The 17,788-nt window shown below is 37.6% G+C and overlaps 2 protein-coding genes across 3 annotated transcripts in view; one reads left to right on the top strand and one right to left on the bottom strand.

Annotated features, from left to right (window-relative positions):
* The window catches only part of LOC106174229 (uncharacterized), a 53,123-nt gene extending 45,193 nt beyond the window's left edge, over positions 1-7,930 (top strand). The window contains exons 18-23 of the mRNA XM_086998251.1: positions 975-1,419; positions 1,757-1,907; positions 2,133-2,354; positions 2,662-2,847; positions 3,131-4,756; positions 4,975-7,930. Of these exons, the coding sequence (XP_086854377.1) occupies positions 975-1,419; positions 1,757-1,907; positions 2,133-2,354; positions 2,662-2,847; positions 3,131-4,756; positions 4,975-5,283 (2,939 nt within the window). The 3' untranslated portion in view covers positions 5,284-7,930. The remainder of the gene's footprint in view (positions 1-974; positions 1,420-1,756; positions 1,908-2,132; positions 2,355-2,661; positions 2,848-3,130; positions 4,757-4,974) is intronic.
* Positions 7,931-8,328: 398 nt separating this feature from the next.
* Positions 8,329-17,458, bottom strand: LOC106174159 (uncharacterized). Of its 2 annotated transcripts, none has more exons than XM_086998255.1 (14): positions 17,332-17,458; positions 16,311-16,430; positions 15,658-15,763; positions 15,305-15,395; positions 14,208-14,353; positions 13,492-13,630; positions 12,670-12,867; positions 11,988-12,191; positions 11,369-11,464; positions 10,945-11,052; positions 10,525-10,647; positions 9,983-10,096; positions 9,539-9,637; positions 8,329-8,643 (listed from the first exon to the last, which is right to left on the bottom strand). In XM_086998255.1, the coding sequence occupies exons 2-14, from the start codon at positions 16,426-16,428 to the stop codon at positions 8,335-8,337; spliced, it is 1,851 nt and encodes a 616-aa protein (XP_086854381.1). In that variant the 5' UTR covers positions 16,429-16,430; positions 17,332-17,458; the 3' UTR covers positions 8,329-8,334. The 2 variants fall into 2 exon arrangements, with proteins under 2 accessions (XP_086854381.1, XP_086854382.1); XM_086998256.1 differs by having other exon boundaries at positions 17,336-17,458.
* Positions 17,459-17,788: the final 330 nt, after the last annotated feature.

The raw sequence follows: 17,788 nt of genomic DNA, 5'->3' as shown, positions 1-17,788 counted from the left end.
GTATTGCCGCGCATGCCGAAGCTTTGCGGAAATTGCCGAAGGCTAGGAAAATTCTTCAAAATATACTTTTATTACATTTAATCAAATCCAGACTATCTCCCACTGCCCTGAGGTTAGGCTAAAGGCTTTCAGTTGTCATCAGACTTTGTAATTTGGGAGAAAAAAGTGAAACAGTAACTTCTGGTGATGAATAATAGGTAATAGTGCTGCAAGGTGTTGTTTTTTATCCCTGATGTACGAGTAGCTTTTTCTACAATTTCTATAATTCTCTTAACGTATGAAAATATGCAGGTTTTCTGATATAATAAGACTTTGATAAAATCAAAACCAATAATACTTTTAAAGTCGAGAGTCGGGATAAATATCGGCAAGGTGGAGATATGTCCCGCCGGCGCTTCCGCAACAGCAAGACTGAAGGACGCAAGTTACAAAGCAAAACATGTTTAGTCAAGTTAAAGACTTAATTACCGGTTTAACTTCGGCGGCAGTGCCTACTGCTGTGAGCAACATGCGCTGTCCATCGTAAGCCCCCTATCATTAACACTGTCGGGGACGTGCGCATTAGCGCGTCTGATGTAGACAGCGTGTGCTATTAAAGTGACCGGGGACTTATTAGCTATAGTGTATATTAACCTAAACCTTGGAAATTTTAACTTAATGGTCATACTTTTATACCCCTACCCTCAGGTCATTTCAATGTCTTTGCATGCAAGAATGTTGTCTAACAACTGGGGTTGATACAATGTTGTTATCTGACATTGATACAACGTTGTTATCTGAGGTTGAGTCAACTTTCAAATCCAATGTTTATCCAACGTCTTATCAACGTTATGGTTCAATGTTGTTTCAATGTTAAAACAACATATTTTGCCCACTGGGTTGGTTATTAAATTTGGTTACAAATTCATAAGTTAAACAATTTAGCTGTGAGTCCACATCTTTTACAGGTAAACCTACTTTTTCATTTTTTACAGATACTGCATTGGCTCAGGAGGACACAATCAAACAGGAAAGTGACCTTGAATTGGCACTGATTTTATCAGGAATCTACATTCAAAAGTTCACTATGGATCATAACGGTGGCTATATTCACTTAAAGGAAGTGGGGGTTACACTTGTGGTACCAGGGGGTTCCCTTCCTGAAGGTACAGAAACAGAGATGTACCTTGGAGTCAGCTGGAGACCAGGTGACAACCCTCATTTGGCAGACAAGCAGACAAGAACAAGCCCCATTGTGGTAATTGGTCCTCACAGCTTAACGTTTCAGAAACCAGTATATCTGAGTTTTCCTCACTGTATTCCACATGTTGATGATGCAGAGAAGGAGAAGAAGTTCTGGACATCTAAAACTGACTTGCTGGGGACTTGTAAGTGGACAACTGATGAGAATGACCCTGTTGTTATCTACAGCCAAACCAGGTACTGATATTTTGCTTTTAAGTAAAAAAAGACAAAAATGTTTAAATACGTGTGTGTATTTACAAAATAAATATTCTTTGGTGAGTGACCCTTTGCTTATTAAGATTTCAGCTATATATTGTTAAAACAGTTTTTAATGGAATATGAAGATATTCAGTAGAAGCAAACACACACACACCTGATTAAACACAACATATATATATTGCTCTTTGGTAAATCATTGAAACTTTTACATTCAAATTCAGCTTCTGTGTACTATTTAGATTAAATTGGCATTGCTGTTTATTAATACACAGTGAATGTTTTATGTACATATTTTCATGTCCTTTGTCACCAGATGCACTGCAGCTTTGTGGAATCTATGTAAATATACCACTTCAGCGAATAGTAGAAGGATGCGGGCTGCAGTATTTGGCGAATTTGATCTTGAAACGAAGCTGCTTCAGATTGTAGTCAATTGCATCAGTGCTACTCCCAATGAAGTTATGGTAATGTGAAAGTGTGGGACAAAAATAAACTGATTATTATGTTGTGTCAGGTGTGAAATACCATTGAGGTTATATATATTGTGTTAGTTTAGAGACATCACTGAGGTTATATATTGTGTTAGTTGAGAGACGTCATTGGGGTTATTTATTGTGTTATTTGGAAAACATCACTGAGGTTATATATTGTGTTATTTGGGACAATATGATCTAAATTCAATATTCCAGGATCTTAACAGTAGGATGGAAGAGGTGGGTTTCAAGCGTATAATGCCTGATAAGTTATTCAGGCTGTACATCTGTCCCCATAGTGATGGTGACCAAAGTGATGGTGACCAAGGTGATGGCGACCATGACAACAGTGACCATGTTGTATGTGAAGATAATCATGATGTACTGGTCACACTTAAGGACTATCAAGGATGGACTTTGACAGGGGAAGGTGAACAGGTATAACTGTGACCAAGAGAGATTGAAATTTTTTTGTCAGTGGAAATATATCAGAAAAACAGTAACATATGTCACCAATCTATCACATATTTATCAATTTTTTTTTTCGAATATAATACCTTGTGTGCATGTTATAGTACACGTATTTATCTTACTCCTTATTTTAAAATCTTCATTATAGTTCTTTATAATAGTTTTTTTCTAATCCATATACTGTTTAAAGCTTTCTCATGCAGTGTGTTGGGTGGTAAAATTTAAATCATTATTCCAAAACAACATGTTTCTAATAAGTATTTAATCATTTCAGGCATTGGATTACCAGACGATGATAGATGACAGCAATCCATATTGTGCCTTTTCTTTAAACCCTGACTCTACCACACCATTCCCCAAATTTTTCACCAGCAAAATATTGGTGGCCCAACAGGGCCTCAAGGGTAAAGAGGCAAGGCTGTCGTCAGTAGAGTTTAAAGTGAACCGCCCATTACATAAGGTGATGACATATTGTACAGGGGAAACTAATCGATCTGTGGATTTGTTTGGGGGTTACATGTATCTTTTTGCGCATAGAAAACTGTGGGAGTTGTCTTTTAGTACATTGTAGGAGGGTCACTGCACATGGGCACCCACACTCTCAGCTAAGGAATGACATTTATAGTGGTGTAAAACTAAGGTCCTTTTCACATTATGAGAGATTGACAACATAATAGTGGACATACTAAAGAATAGATTGAAAAATTTATATTTACATCAAATGAGTGTCTAATATCTTTCAGATAACAAAGGTACCTGGCACTGAACAACTCAACATACAAGCTCTTCAGTTGTCACATCAAGACACAAGGTCCCTTTTAGGAAACCAGTTACAGAACACCTCAGGACCTTTGCAGCAACAGCCACTTCTGCACCCTTTATTGCCCAAACATTTGGGTCTTTCCGGCCCAGTGTTCTCAGAACCATTTCATCAACCGTGGACTCTGAATCCCTCAGTTCCCCATCAGACACAGTGGGGTCTCCCAGCTCCAGGGCAGTCCCACCACACTACACATGGTGCTGGGGCATATATGCAACATCCACAACTGCAGGGTCAGTTCCCGTATGCCCAACACCAACCACCACAGGTGTATGGCGGTTCACATCCTCAGCTAATACCACATTTGCCCAAACCTCCACATTCTAGTGGTCCAGATCCACGTCAGAAGCAAAAAAAGCCAAATACCACTTTGATAGAGACACCCTTTCCTCAGGCACAGGTAAATGTTCCACTAGAACAAGCCCAACCACGTGCACCTATGCAGCAGTTACAACAAACACCTAATGACCAGGCTCCAGAGAAACTAGCTCATCATCCATCATCAGAATGGAATATAGCCTCTCTCCCAATGCCATCTGTTGACCAGGGAGAGTCAAACAACTCCTTGTTCATCATACCTGGAACAATGACTGGCTCACCTAATGCAATGGCACAATCAACACAGCTAATGCAAGGAGAACAGAACCCAGCTGAGGTCAGCCTTCCATCACCACATGGTAATCTTGAGCAATTAAGCTTGTCTGAATCTGCCCAGTTGTCACCCTCAGAAGCTAAACCTTCTGAACCTTTGAGTGATCCAACGCAGCTTTTCACAAGTAACACTCCATTATCAGTTCCACAAGTTGAAGGCCACATGAAAAAACCTTTTATAAAATCAGAGCAACATTCAAATGTAGTTGCAAATCCGATTATTCAAACACCACCACACATTTCATCTTCTTCATCTGTATTGGTTACACCATCAGTACCAATAAACCAAGATTATGAGGCGTATCCAAAAGTTGAAACACCATCTGAACTAGAACTGTCTGAACAGCTAATGAAATATCAGTTGCAGTGTCAACAGCAGCAACATCAGCAGTTTCCAAATCTTTCATCACAGCAACAGCACCCACACCAAGCCTTGTGTGCCCAGCTTTATGGCAGACCAGATCTAGCTCAGACTCTCTGTGCAGATGTGAGGCAAACAAATATGGCTGCCACTTGTTGTGCTGGTGCCAGATGGATGGAGACAGCAGGGCAACCAATCTTTGTTCAAAACATAGGGCCACTGTCAATTCATCACAATGGAGATAAGGGGCTGATGAGTGTTGCACCACCTGCTCCTGTACATGTTTTACAGCGGTATCTGCCTTTGGGAGCAAAAGCCAACTTGGATCGCATTTTTAAGATTCCAGGGGTGTGGGAAGCTGTTGTACTTGAACTTCGGTTAGAGAATGATTGCTGTCCTAAAGAACCTGTGGAATTTATCTTTGGCCATCTGCAGTGTTCCTTTCTGCAACTTATATGGCTGCTGAGGAGGATTGGAGAGAGAGTGAAAGAAAATGTGAATCCATCTAAAATAGAGGACGTGATTGAGGACGTTTCAGTAAGTTTTTTTTTTTTTTTGGGGGGGGGGATAGTACATTTATGGACAGTTGTAATTAAAGTAAGAAGCAAAAAGAAAGTTTTTTTTTTTTTTTTTTGCAGGAATAAATTTTTACTAAAGCAATGAGTACTTTTATTTTCAAAATATCAGTTATGTGTGTTTAGAAATATAAAGTCATTCGGGTAATTTTTAAGCACTGTACATATTTATTTTTCCAGAAAGCAAGATTTTATGAGGTTGAATGGGAGAATTTGCGAAAAAACTTGCCCTGCATGGTTGCCAAAGGATTTGATATTAGGAGACTGTTAGATTCTCTATTTTCAAAGGGCATCATTAGTGAGTCAGACATGGAGGAAATTGAAGGCCAGCAAACATCATCAGACAAATGCAGTCTATTACTACGTAAGGTATTGAAGTGCTCTTTGGATAAGGATCCTGTGGAGCACCTGCGACAATGCTTTGTTGACCAGGGTCGGCGTGATCTGGCTGATCTTCTGGCAGTGAAACCTGAGGATGGAGTCATATAGCTCAGATGAAGCCATGAGACCTGATGAACAACCAGCACTTAGACAAATTCAGAGTCCTGAAGTAGCTGCATAGTTCTCACCATATGTGACAAGTCACTTCCTTGAACTTGAGATGAACCCTTATGGTAATGTCCTATAGGAAATTGACCCAATATTCTATATGGCCCCAAAGGATGTCCTACCAGACCATGTAGGACATCTGCTCAAATTCCTCGCTGTAGAGGTCCTTTTGCACATTTTTCCTAAAGGGCATCCTATAGGAAATTGTGTAGGGATAAGTCTAAGTATTCAGATATTTTGGTGTTGCGGTGCTGTATTTATGCCCTCGATCCAGACCACTGTTGCTTGCATTTTCAGGATTTTTTAAAAGGTCAACTTTCAACTCTGTTGAGCAGAGTTTTGAAATAATTATGATGGACCACATATTTCATTTATTTATTATTTATTGTCAATATTGTTTTGCGTGAGAAGCTCATTTACACCTGTTGGTTGCTTTAAACTTAGTTTTTATATAGCTTATTATAATGTGAGTTTTTATTTATTCTTTTGAGAGGAAGGTGCTTATGGTTACGATCACTTTGATCGGCATTAATGAATATATCGATACTTGTAAATGCTTGCAGTTTACATTCAAAATATATATCTTGGGTGTAAAAATAAGTTCATTAGGATAATGATGTTATATCGTAGAGTTTATTTATTTATTTATTTATTATTTTATTATTATTTTTTTTTTTTTTTGTGTGTGTGTCCGTGAAAGATCTATTTTCTTCAACCAACATCACTGGCAAATATAATTTTGACAATGCTGCTACCAAGTGCATGACCAAACAAAGGGAATAGTGCTATTTTTAAGATTCAAGAAGTGTGGGTATTTTGCTTAAGAAACACAGACAAGAAGCAGACAGTTACAGAATACGGTTATCTTAATTATTATGGACGGAGAAAATAGAAAGGTTAATGACTGAAAGTTTTGACTTTTGATATTTACACACTGTCAGGTTAGTTGAAAACATGCCTAATATACATGGTGTACTACACATGTGTATATCATATAAGGTTTCATGAAGGGGGCCATGATGAACTATAAGCTGTATGAGAGGTAACTATGGTTGGGGGAGATAGAGGAGCAGCTTGGTTAACCTGTGTGTCCAACCTTGATATGCTATAGGATAAACAGACTGTTATCATATAATATGCTTCATTTCAGATAGAACATGTGTATTAGTATATATGTCATCAGATGAAATGACAATATATCTTTTTTTCAGGTTTCAGTTTATCATAATTATTTGGTTGTGAAATGATTGCCTTAATTTTTAAGGCTTTAAAATTGGTGTTGTATGGTAGGCATATACACCCTGAACTTTAGTGATATTTTAATTAATTTTATTTTATACTATTTTTTTAATTAAAATTATATCTTTATATATGCAATATACAGTGTATAATATCTACTTCACAAAGTAGTGATTTTAATATTAAGCAGTGTTTTACTTTAACAGATGTCTACTCTGTTCTGATTTTGTTTCCGTTTGACGAAGTTGTGATTTTATATACAGGATATATATATATATATATATATATATATATATATATATATATATATATATGATTATTATTTGATCTTTCCAGTCAGGGAAAATTGTAAATTTTACAGGTACTGTATTTTTTATTCATATTTTTAATTAAACATATTCCTGTGGAGTGGTACATGTAGCAACAAAATTAAAAAGCAAGCTACTCTGTACTGGTAGTTCTGTTATCTATCAGTAAAAGCACCACAAATCCTACATGCATAGAAATACAATTTTTTTTTTGGGGGGGGGATTGTAAAATCATAATATTATATGTTTCTGAGAGTATGATGATTTAAAAGATTTTTAACAGTATATCTACTATCTCCACTTTGCAGTTAGCTACCAGAGACTTTGTTGATCTATCTATTGATTTATCTACTAAAATAAGATAACACTGCTTTTCAAGAGTGTTTATGTAAACAGCATATAAGTTCTAGTTAAAGTGATTGTGATATTGTGATATGTGAATTGTTTTTACTGAAGCATGGATTTATGCAAAAAGGGAAAGATTTTATTAGTACATAGTGATTTATATTTCAGTATTTTAATGTGATATCAGATCAGATGGTTACAAATAAATATAAATGAATATAAAGGTATTTGTATCAACCTTAAAGTAATTAGTGCACGGTCCCTGTAGACTGTTTTTACTGATGTAGAAGCACATAACAATGACTGACTTTTATTCATAATATAAGAACATTATGTTTAACATTCTGAGTATGGTTATTAAGTACATCAAATGTTACTAATAACTACAAGTTATATGCACATTCCATTCACATAAGATGTATACAAATTAAAGCTCTTGTATCAAAAATTAATCTTTCAACATTAAAGTACTACTCAAGTTATGTAATAGATTAAGTATTAGCTGCTGCCATAAAAAAGTACTCAAGCTAATTAATATGCGAGAGACTTACGTACTAGTACTATGTAAGTCACTACTAGTGTTTGTAACTAGATAAAAGGAATGTGCAGCAAACCATCACAGATAAGCAATTAGACATGTATGTGTACATTATCAGATGTCACTGATTAATAAAATCAATCATTCTTGTACTACATGTTTCAGCAAATTTTAAGTCAAAAGTCATGAGCATTTTAACTGCATCATGGGCCCACAGCATAAAATTTCAGAGGACGGTGGCTTTTCTTTTGAAAAGGTGGACCTTTAACCATTAATGCATGGACCCCAGATCCAATTTTGATTCAGTGGAGCATCCATCTCCTGCCCTATGTTTCTATCACAGTAAAGCCCCATTCACACCGGATGGTGTCCCTTCTGCGTCCTATAGTGAGGCTCTGTTTGTGAGTAAAAAAATAAATATACATACTGGCTGATCACTGAGCAATCATTTTTGCAACCAAAAAGATGTTTGTGCCTCCTTTTAATGACCACAGCGATGTCAGTTTCATGGTCACACAAAGAACGCAGAAAGGGCAATGTCCAGTGTAAAGACTCGAACTTCTATATAAACTCCCACTCTTCAGATCTGCCTGCTGTGCCAGAATTTCGATTATTTTGTTCCTCTCTGTTGTGATTGGTCACCTGGCTCTTGCGTAATTCTCTATATATCCAATTATAAAGACTGGCCAGAGCCTCTTTGGAAGCCGAGCAACGACTCTCTGAGCACTTGTCCGCCATCTGGAGCATGATTTTACGCACAATTTCTTCAGAGCGATGGAGGATCACGTGTTCTATTTCTGCCTTCTGATTGGACGTCACTTGCTGCTGTGAGCTTCGCCTAGTTTTGGGGAGTTTGATGACTCTGTGATTCTGTAATACAATATTCATTAATACAGTAATGTATTACAGTAATCATTAATGATTCAAAATGAAAATGGAACCTGACAGTCTTATCACAGATATACTGTAAGTATCATAGGACATAGACATACATATACATGTATGTATAAGGTCCAGAATGTTTGTATTCACAGTTGAAAGAACTGGGGAAAAATGCACATTGTTCAAGTGCAGGTGTTTGGAACGAATGGAAAACGTTGCAGTTTAAAAACTTTGGAGCTTTTTAGAAAAAGAAAAACAATTTACAAAACTCCAGCAAAATATAATTAAGTCCAGTATTTTGTACCACTAAACAGCAATCTTTGTCTTTAAACCCTCTCTCATGTAATGTAACACACATGTAACTGCACCAGAGAGCCATATTCTATGTTCTTATTGTGTACCATATAATAAACCCTACAATCAGCATTACTCACTGTTGTGATTCAATATTCATATCAAATTATCAGGACCTGGATCATAATTTCTTTTCTACAGTTTGTGAATTTCCTCCTACAGACAAAATGTTATTGTTTGAAACTAAACAAAAATGAAGTTTCACTTTCACTTTTGGATGTGCATGTGATAGCTATGTTAACTAAGAAAGCATTCACAACCAGTTGATCCATGAACTAACTGATTCAAGGGTCAAATAATGCCCGGCTCACTTTAAAACATGCCAAGATTTAATTGCTCTGCCTAAGCTAGCACAGTGGGCATGGGATTCAGGAATCCATTGTCAAGGGTGTGCCATTTTTTGATCTGAGGTCTAGTAATTCAGCAGGTTGGGAATGCGACATTAGTAATTTCCAAGTTCAGCAGAACTTTTTTTTGTAAATTCCTCTAATGGTTTTTAAATAATTTACTTTTTTTCTAAAATATGTACCTGTATCTGGTCCTTCAATACATTGTTAATATCTTCCTCACTCTCTGCCCAGTCATCTTTACAATCCTTTATACACTGCTTCAAGTCCTGGCAAACAACCTGAAACATCAAAGTAGCGTTCACATCAGATTCAGTTTGGAACCTCACTTGACTATGTGCAAAACAGAGAGAGAGAAGAGAAAAGGAGGAGGGAGAGAGGGCATCTTTGCCCTCAGGATCCCAAAATCTTAATGTTGTAAGTCGAAGAGAAACTTGTGTTTCTGATGCACTAGAATGAACTTACATGGGCCCACACACACACACAAAGAAACAGTAAATGCAGTTACAGAGCAGTGACTGTGACAATTATTTTCACGGCCACAATCGTACATGTGATCATGCATATATGAACACACACATGCACATATATAAAGATATGCATACACACAAACACATAAAACTCACCTCCTCGGCTTCTGCAAACTGAACAGGCACTGTGTTGTTCAAGGTGAACTTATCACACAGCATGAGACTTTCCAGAGCTAGCTGCTTCAAGAATACGTAAACTGCTCTCATGGCCTGGAATAATGTGCCAGCAATATAATATGAACACCTCATGATCTACAGAGAACAAATTGAATAATATTCATTTATTGAGAAACTAACATCCAGAAAAAGTGCTGTGGACTACACAACATAAAAAGGTGCCTTAAGACAAAATCATAAATTTTAAATTGAATACAAATTGGTCAGAAGAGAGGATAATCTTAACCTTTATATTATATTTATAATGGTAAATCATTAACAGAGAGGTAAGGGTCAAAGTAAAAAAAAAAAAGTACCAATTTTTTATTTTTGTTATTTTAATAACAAAATATTTAAATACACCTTTAACAAATGCAGTACATGTTAAGATCATTATACTACTGAAATCTTCTCTCCTGCTGTCTTTGTTATTAACTGTCTCTCTCTATGGTAAATAAAATTAACACATCATCTGTGCCTACATTTCTATCCACAAATTTCTGAATGGTTTCTAAGATGTCTGCTGAGGTGAGCGTGGTGTCCTCCAAGGTCTTTCTCAACTCACGGAACAGGAACACAGTCTCTTGGTAAAAATTATAATTACCCTGAATGGAGGAGAAAAAATACATTAACAACAAAATGCATTTCAAGTGATGTATTTAGAACACCTGTACATTTATTTTAAAGCAAAGAAATTGAAAGCCAAGAAAAAAGATTATATTTATGTTTATATAAAGTTTATGGCACATTTATACACAAGACCACTTTCGGTAGATAAGCCTGTTAAATGCATGCATACTCACACTGACATGCACACATGGTCACCGCAAGCACACCCGCGCACAAACACACACACACACACACACATGAAGACATACACACATTTAAGAACACAGTCTTACCCTGACTAGATTCCTCAGAACAGTGGTTTGTTGTGTTGTGGAGGGTTGGATTCCTCTGATGCTCTCTACTGCCAGAACAAATGTCACAAACAGGTCTGACATGTCACACTGAAAGATGACATTATCATACACTTAGACAAAAAATGTCACAAACAGATATGACATGTCACACTGACATGTGTCACTAACATACATTTCAACACCAGTAATATCTCCATTATACTGATATAATTATTAGATCATAGGCATTTCCAGTTCTGACAAATTAAATGGACTCAGTCTTCCAGTTGGCCCCACATAATATTATAATAATATTTATTAATGTCTCCATAATACTGACACTCATTATATGGACTTTACTACTTCTGAATAGTAATGTGTATGACGAATACTGTTCTGTTTGTATGTGAGACATAAAACTCACCTGTGCTCTGGCAAGGACCTGTATACCGTTTTCTCCCTGTAGACTTGCTCTTGGCGCCCCACTGTCGATCCCCATTGTGTTGATGTGCTCCTGATACTGGAAGGTTGATTTGATTCAAACTTAATTTTCAAATACTTTCTTATATGAATGACAAATACATCTACATGTATAATTTTACAATCACAAAATTATACTTTTGTGTAGCATTTGTGGTGCTTTTTCTGCATAGAATGGAACTGCACAGTAGCTTGTTTTATAATTCCGCTGCTTCCACTCAACAGAAATTTCTAATTTTAAGAAATTATCACTTAAAAATACAGAGTGAATGAAATTTTCAATTTTTTCCCTGAGTTGAAAAGATTGAATAATTACTGTATATGTGTCTCAAACCAGAAGAAATCTTTAAAGAGTGATGATAGAGAATACATTAATAATCTTCCCTTGGACTCTCAAAGGTTTCTTAACTGTCTCCACAATTTCATAAATGACATTTTTCTAGTAGTCAGAAAGAAAAAGTTTAAACATTCCTGTGCTCAATATTTTTTTTGCCATAAACCACATATGATAATGGAAAATCATTAAAGAGTAATGGCAGAATATACATAAGATATCCATTCACCTTAGGTAAATGAGCATTGATCTTTGCTCTTATTCTGGAAAGTTTCTTAGCTGCCTCCACAATTTTTGTCCAGAACAGGTCAGTTTTCTGAAGTTGGTCCGTCAGCGTCTGCTGCATCTTCTGCACTTGTTTCTCCTCCAAATATAGGTGGCACTGTGAGCAGATGCGCAGATACACACACATGTCAGGTTCACGCTCAGGACACTTATCATGAAAACAAAAAGGTGTAGGAAATATGAAAGAGATCATTTACACATTGTCCACTTTTTTGAAAGTTGAGGTGTCAGTGATCTTGCTACCATTTATAGTTTCAACCATTTAATTTTTTTTTGCTGGAAATACTGGTATTATATAATATAGGAACTATCATGTCCAAAACACTTCAGAAAACAGTATTCATTTTTATAAATGAGACTGAATGTAAAGGTTAAAAAATATGCTACTAAAAATTATAAAATAAACATGGAATCTTCCCAGAGAATACCTACCAAAAAGTTCAAAACACACTGCTCTCAGTGCAAGAAAATCATGATATTCTATATACACAATGATAAACATGATTAAATCTAACCATTCTTATTCTACTGGATGAATAACAACATTCACTCATCTGATACACAATGTTTCAAAACTACAGTACTATCCAATATTATAATACCAATAACTTCCTGAGAGATCTTACCCCAACAATTTTTATCACAGCAATTCTAGGCTCTGGGTCTTTGGATCCTTTCTCCTCATTGGGTATGTAGACGATCAGGTCCTTACTACAGCAGTCGCCACACGCCATGAAGCCACAGACGGTGCAGGGGTGGCGACGGTTCTGTAGCAGTCCAAACTCCTTGTTACAGTAACAACACATTGTGGATAAACTGGTATACTGGAAGTATGAAAAAGAAAATTTATCTTTTTTTGCAGGATCCTGAATTTTCATTTTACAATCAAATTTTTCCTAACTTGAGATTCAATGCCCATGGAACACCTCTGTCAGTATGAGACACTAACTGTAGATGGCGCTAGTGCCACCTTCCATCAGAAGTAAAAGCTTGCATTTACGGTAGATTATTAGATATATTGCATTTTCAAATAACCCTGCCAGTCCAGAGGACCGGCTATATCAAAATTTTGCAGGTGTAGTAGTCTGGCTTTTAAAGCAGTCATGACCCAATGGATGGGCAGTTTTTCCATGTCTGTTAGTACTGTCTGCAGTGTAGTGTAGTGTAGCATGGTATATCTTACCAACAGACACATAGGCGTATGTGGATCCACCCAACTCTGATGGGATTCTCGCTGAAAGCAATCAGCTTAACATATTAACACGCCTCTTCCTCGCGTAAAGTAGAATACAAAAAAGCTGGTGATTATTGGATTTGGAAACAGAAGGAGGCGTATGGTTCAGTAAAGCTGATTGTACACAACAAGAGTCCCTGCAGACTTGGGTCCATCAACATAGATCTTCGTGTCTATTGAAAAAAAAAAAGCGTTTGCATCTGTCGACGCTCACCTCCCAGTAGGTGGCTCTCTGCCAGTCTGGAGTGCCCACCATTTTACGTATTTCAAGGAAGGTCCTCTTCACCTCTGAGTTCCCCACGCTCTCTTTGAATCCCTCCTTAAGCCGTCTCACCTCCATATCTATATCTATGCTGAATGAACAATAGAAAGTAAGGAATGAGGAAATTCTCTCCCCATTAATATAGACACTCACTATATAACTGTCTCTCTCTCTCTCTCTCTCGCTCACACACACACAGACAAACACGCAAACTAACATTCACTTTTTCTCTCTCCCTATCATGCTGTCTCTGTGTCTTTTAGGTAAACACACATACACACACACACACAACTTATTGCACTCTTTCACACACATGCACACACACTCAAACACAGACACACACACACTCAAACACAGACACACACACACACTCAAACTAATATTCTTTTTCTCTCTCTCCTTATCATTCTGTCTCTCTGTCTCTTTTATGTACATACACACACGACTTATTACACTCAGTGACTCTCAGACAGTGTATCAATCTTGTGTGTGTGTCTGTAGTCTAATAACTAGGTATCATACAGCCTAAAACTTGTATATAAATACAGTATGTGCATAATGGGGTATCTTTAAAAGGAAAAAAGTACTCATAATAATAATAATTACCATAATACTTTTAATAATAGTGCCTTAACCCCCCCCCCCCCCCCTCCATTCCCCCAACTCACTTGTCCCTGAGAGACTGCAGCTTGGGCTTGGAGGCCGTCACCTTATGCACCCTGTCCTGTCGAATACAGCCTCGTCTGTGTCGGAACTCCCTGAACAAAGATCTTGTTGCACCGAGGGTCTGGGGGCCAAGGCAGGACTGACATACCTGGAGAAGAATATGTGTGACAGTGTGTTAGGTGTGACAGTGTGTAAGGTGTGACAGTGTGTTAGATATGACAGTGTGTTGGATATGACAGTGTGTTGGATGTGACAGTGTGTTAGATATGACAGTGTGTTGGATATGACAGTGTGTTGGATGTGACAGTGTGTTAGATGTGACAGTGTGTTGGATATGACAGTGTGTTGGATGTGACAGTGTGTTAGATATGACAGTGTGTTGGATATGACAGTGTGTTGGATGTGACAGTGTGTTGGATGTGACAGTGTGTTGGATGTGACAGTGTGTTGGATGTGACAGTGTGTTAAGTGTGACAGTGTGTTGGATGTGACAGTGGAGCCCGAGGGTCTAGGGGCCAAGGCATGACTGACATACCTGGAGAAGAATATGGGTGTTATGATACGAATGAATTAAATAATTAGCCTCTTGTGTTGTCCTGCATTGTCAGTCCTTTCATTTCATAAGTCCAATATCACATATATTATAAAATCTTCATTTTATAGTTAAAATATATGCTTCACTATGTCTTTGATGAATAATGATGGCATTGTGGAGTGCACTTTTAAATAAATCCTTATCATCATCATTATCATCAGCCTCATCATCATCATTATCATAATAATTATAAATATAATTAACATTATTCTCATCATTATCATTATTATCACTTTTATTATTATTATCATCATTATCAGTGTTTGCCACTTAGATAAATTAGTTGCTGGACTGAAGGTCCAGCCATCTTAAAAAGTAGCTGGACTGAATGTTTGACAGGTGGGAAAACTTCTTGGGCTGTTCTGAAAGTTGTCTGCCCCAGGCAGGCAGTCCAGGATTAATTTCGAACACTGATTATTATTATACTTATTATATCACCATTATTATTATTATTATATTATCATTATTATTATTATTATTATTATTATAATTATAATTATTTACTTTCTGTAGTCTTCCCTGAGGGTCTGGGCTGGCCAGTGTGTTCAGTCTCATCTGATACCGCGTACAGCTCTCACAGAACACCTCCCCACACCTGCAAGGATGAGGAAAAGTGAAAGTGAAAGTCTATGAAAGTGAAAGTGAAAGTCTGTGAAAGTGAAAGTGAAAGTCCGTGAAGGTGAAAGTCTGTGAAAGTGAAAGTGGAAGCCTGTGGACATGAAAGTCTGTCAAAAGCGTAAATTGAAAGAAAGTTTAATGACAAAGTGAAGGATCATCCAAGTGCAAATTTTCCCCCATTGAAAAGATCCAGTAAGTTCCATATACCAAACTGATCATAGAGATCTTGGAATTTTTACCTTCTACAATGGTGTTTTCTGCTGATCAAACTGAACCTGTTTCCACAGCCCTCCGTGGCACAGACCTTCCTGGAGTCACTCGGTTTCCAGTGATGCTTTGTGATTGCTAGAAATAAAGACAGTCACATTTACCAATATTATAATGTTTTTTATTTAATTCTTAAAGACAATATTGCATGGGTTCCATAATGGGGGTATTATATCAACATGTTATTCTTTGACAATGGTGGCTAGGAACAAACTAGAACATTACAGTGCCAGTATAACACTGATACTTAACTTTGTTTGCTTTTAAGAGATGCATGCATTACAGTTCTTACTACCATGGCAACATGACTTTTCCTCCTCCTTCTGTTCATTTTACCTCCCATACTGTCCTCTGTGTCTTCCCCAGTATTTTGCCGTGACTTCTAACCCCCCTCCCCTCCCCCTCACACCCCCACCCTGACCTAGTCCCTTTACCAGTATCATGCGCTGCCACTTCTCCAGTGTTTTGCTATGACTTTTAGTTATACCCCATCCACCCACTACCCACCCTGGCCTAGTCCATTACCAGTACACCTACCATACTGTTCTGTGACTTCTCCAGTCTTTTGTTGTTACTTCTATCTCTACCCACCCTTCCATCCTGGTCTCATTACCAGTACACTTACCATACTGTTCTGTGACTTCTCCAGTCTTTTGCTGCAACACCAGCTTTTTAATGTAGCTCTCTACGGAGTCCTCGCCCTGGGTGAGATCTGCAGGTATCCCACTGCCAGCCACTGCCATATCTGAAACAGCCCAAAAATCACACATACTGGATACCTATAGTACCATCACTTGGCAATAATACTGGCCAAGAAGAGCCACTCGCCAATACGGTGGCTGACTCAACGATAAACAAGTCATGCTGATTTGTTAAGTTGTACCGATGATGTTAATTACCAAGAAATATATTTTGCTTTTATATAGTAATAGGGCCTATACCAGTACATGCATGTAACACTATTTTGGAGGTAACTGGCCATATATATACGGTACATGTATAACGCTGTGTTTGGATGTAATGTGCATTATAGTCATACCCTCAACAATCTGGTAAGACTGGTGTGTGTGTGTGTGTGTGTGTGTGTGTGTGACAGTGTGTGTGTGTGTGTTAATGTGTGTGTGTGTGTGTGTGTGACAGTGTGTGTGTGTGTGTGTGTACATTTGTGTGCATGAAGGGAGAGGTGGGGATGCCCTGATCCATGCCTCTGTTTTTGGCCTTACGTGCTAGGTACTTACAAGTACCCCTGCATAATGCTATGGTACTAGTATAATTACTAATGAACTACAAATAGTAAGGCCTAAAACTGAGACGACCAATTAATAATTTATAACTTCAATATAAGCGCTTCCACAAAGAAAGCAGAAGAACCCTCGCTTTCCGGTAGGTGCTACTAGTATATACATCGCGTCAAAACCGAGCGACACTACACTACAAAATCTGCCCTGCGTCACATGACTACATGTACGTACTGCAATTTGTTTAGTTTCGTTTCCATGTAAAAAGTTTTAATTAATCATGATTTATGCGATCGAATGGCGTGAAACTACCAAACAGTCAAGTTCATGCAGCGCCTCAAATGTACCCATCCTTATATTTAACTTCTGCCATCCTCGCAGAAAAAAGAAGAATACTTATTAACTCACCTACATCGATGTACAGCCAGCCGAGGAATGCCCTGACTACTTTGTTATCATGTTCGAGGTCGATTTCCGCATGTGATGTTTACTCGCGTAAGATGGAAAATACCTTGACATCGATACACTGTCACGTCCCAGATAGCAAGCATACGTTGGGCCAACGTAGGGGAATCGTTGGTTTGTTGGCACATAGTTGGTGTTGGTAGTAATACGTTGGCCCAACGTTGGCCCAACCACATCATAATATGCACAACATAACTGCAATATGCTCACGTTGGCCCAACGTTGGGCCAACGTGTGTATATTTATTGCATACGTTGGCCTAACGTTGGGCCAACGTATCCAATTTTAATTAATACAGAAATATTTTAATTATAACAGAAACATTATTCATTTCTATTGAGTTGTTTTAACAACTCAATAGAAATGAATAATGTTTCTGTTATAATAAAAATGTTTCTGT

The sequence above is a fragment of the Lingula anatina genome, chromosome 10, assembly GCF_051362555.1.
Source record: "Lingula anatina isolate TDL-2025a chromosome 10, LinAna3.0, whole genome shotgun sequence".
Lineage (NCBI taxonomy): Eukaryota > Metazoa > Brachiopoda > Lingulata > Lingulida > Lingulidae > Lingula > Lingula anatina.
Note: the sequence above shows the minus strand (reverse complement) of the source record. Positions and strands in the feature narration are given on the sequence as shown.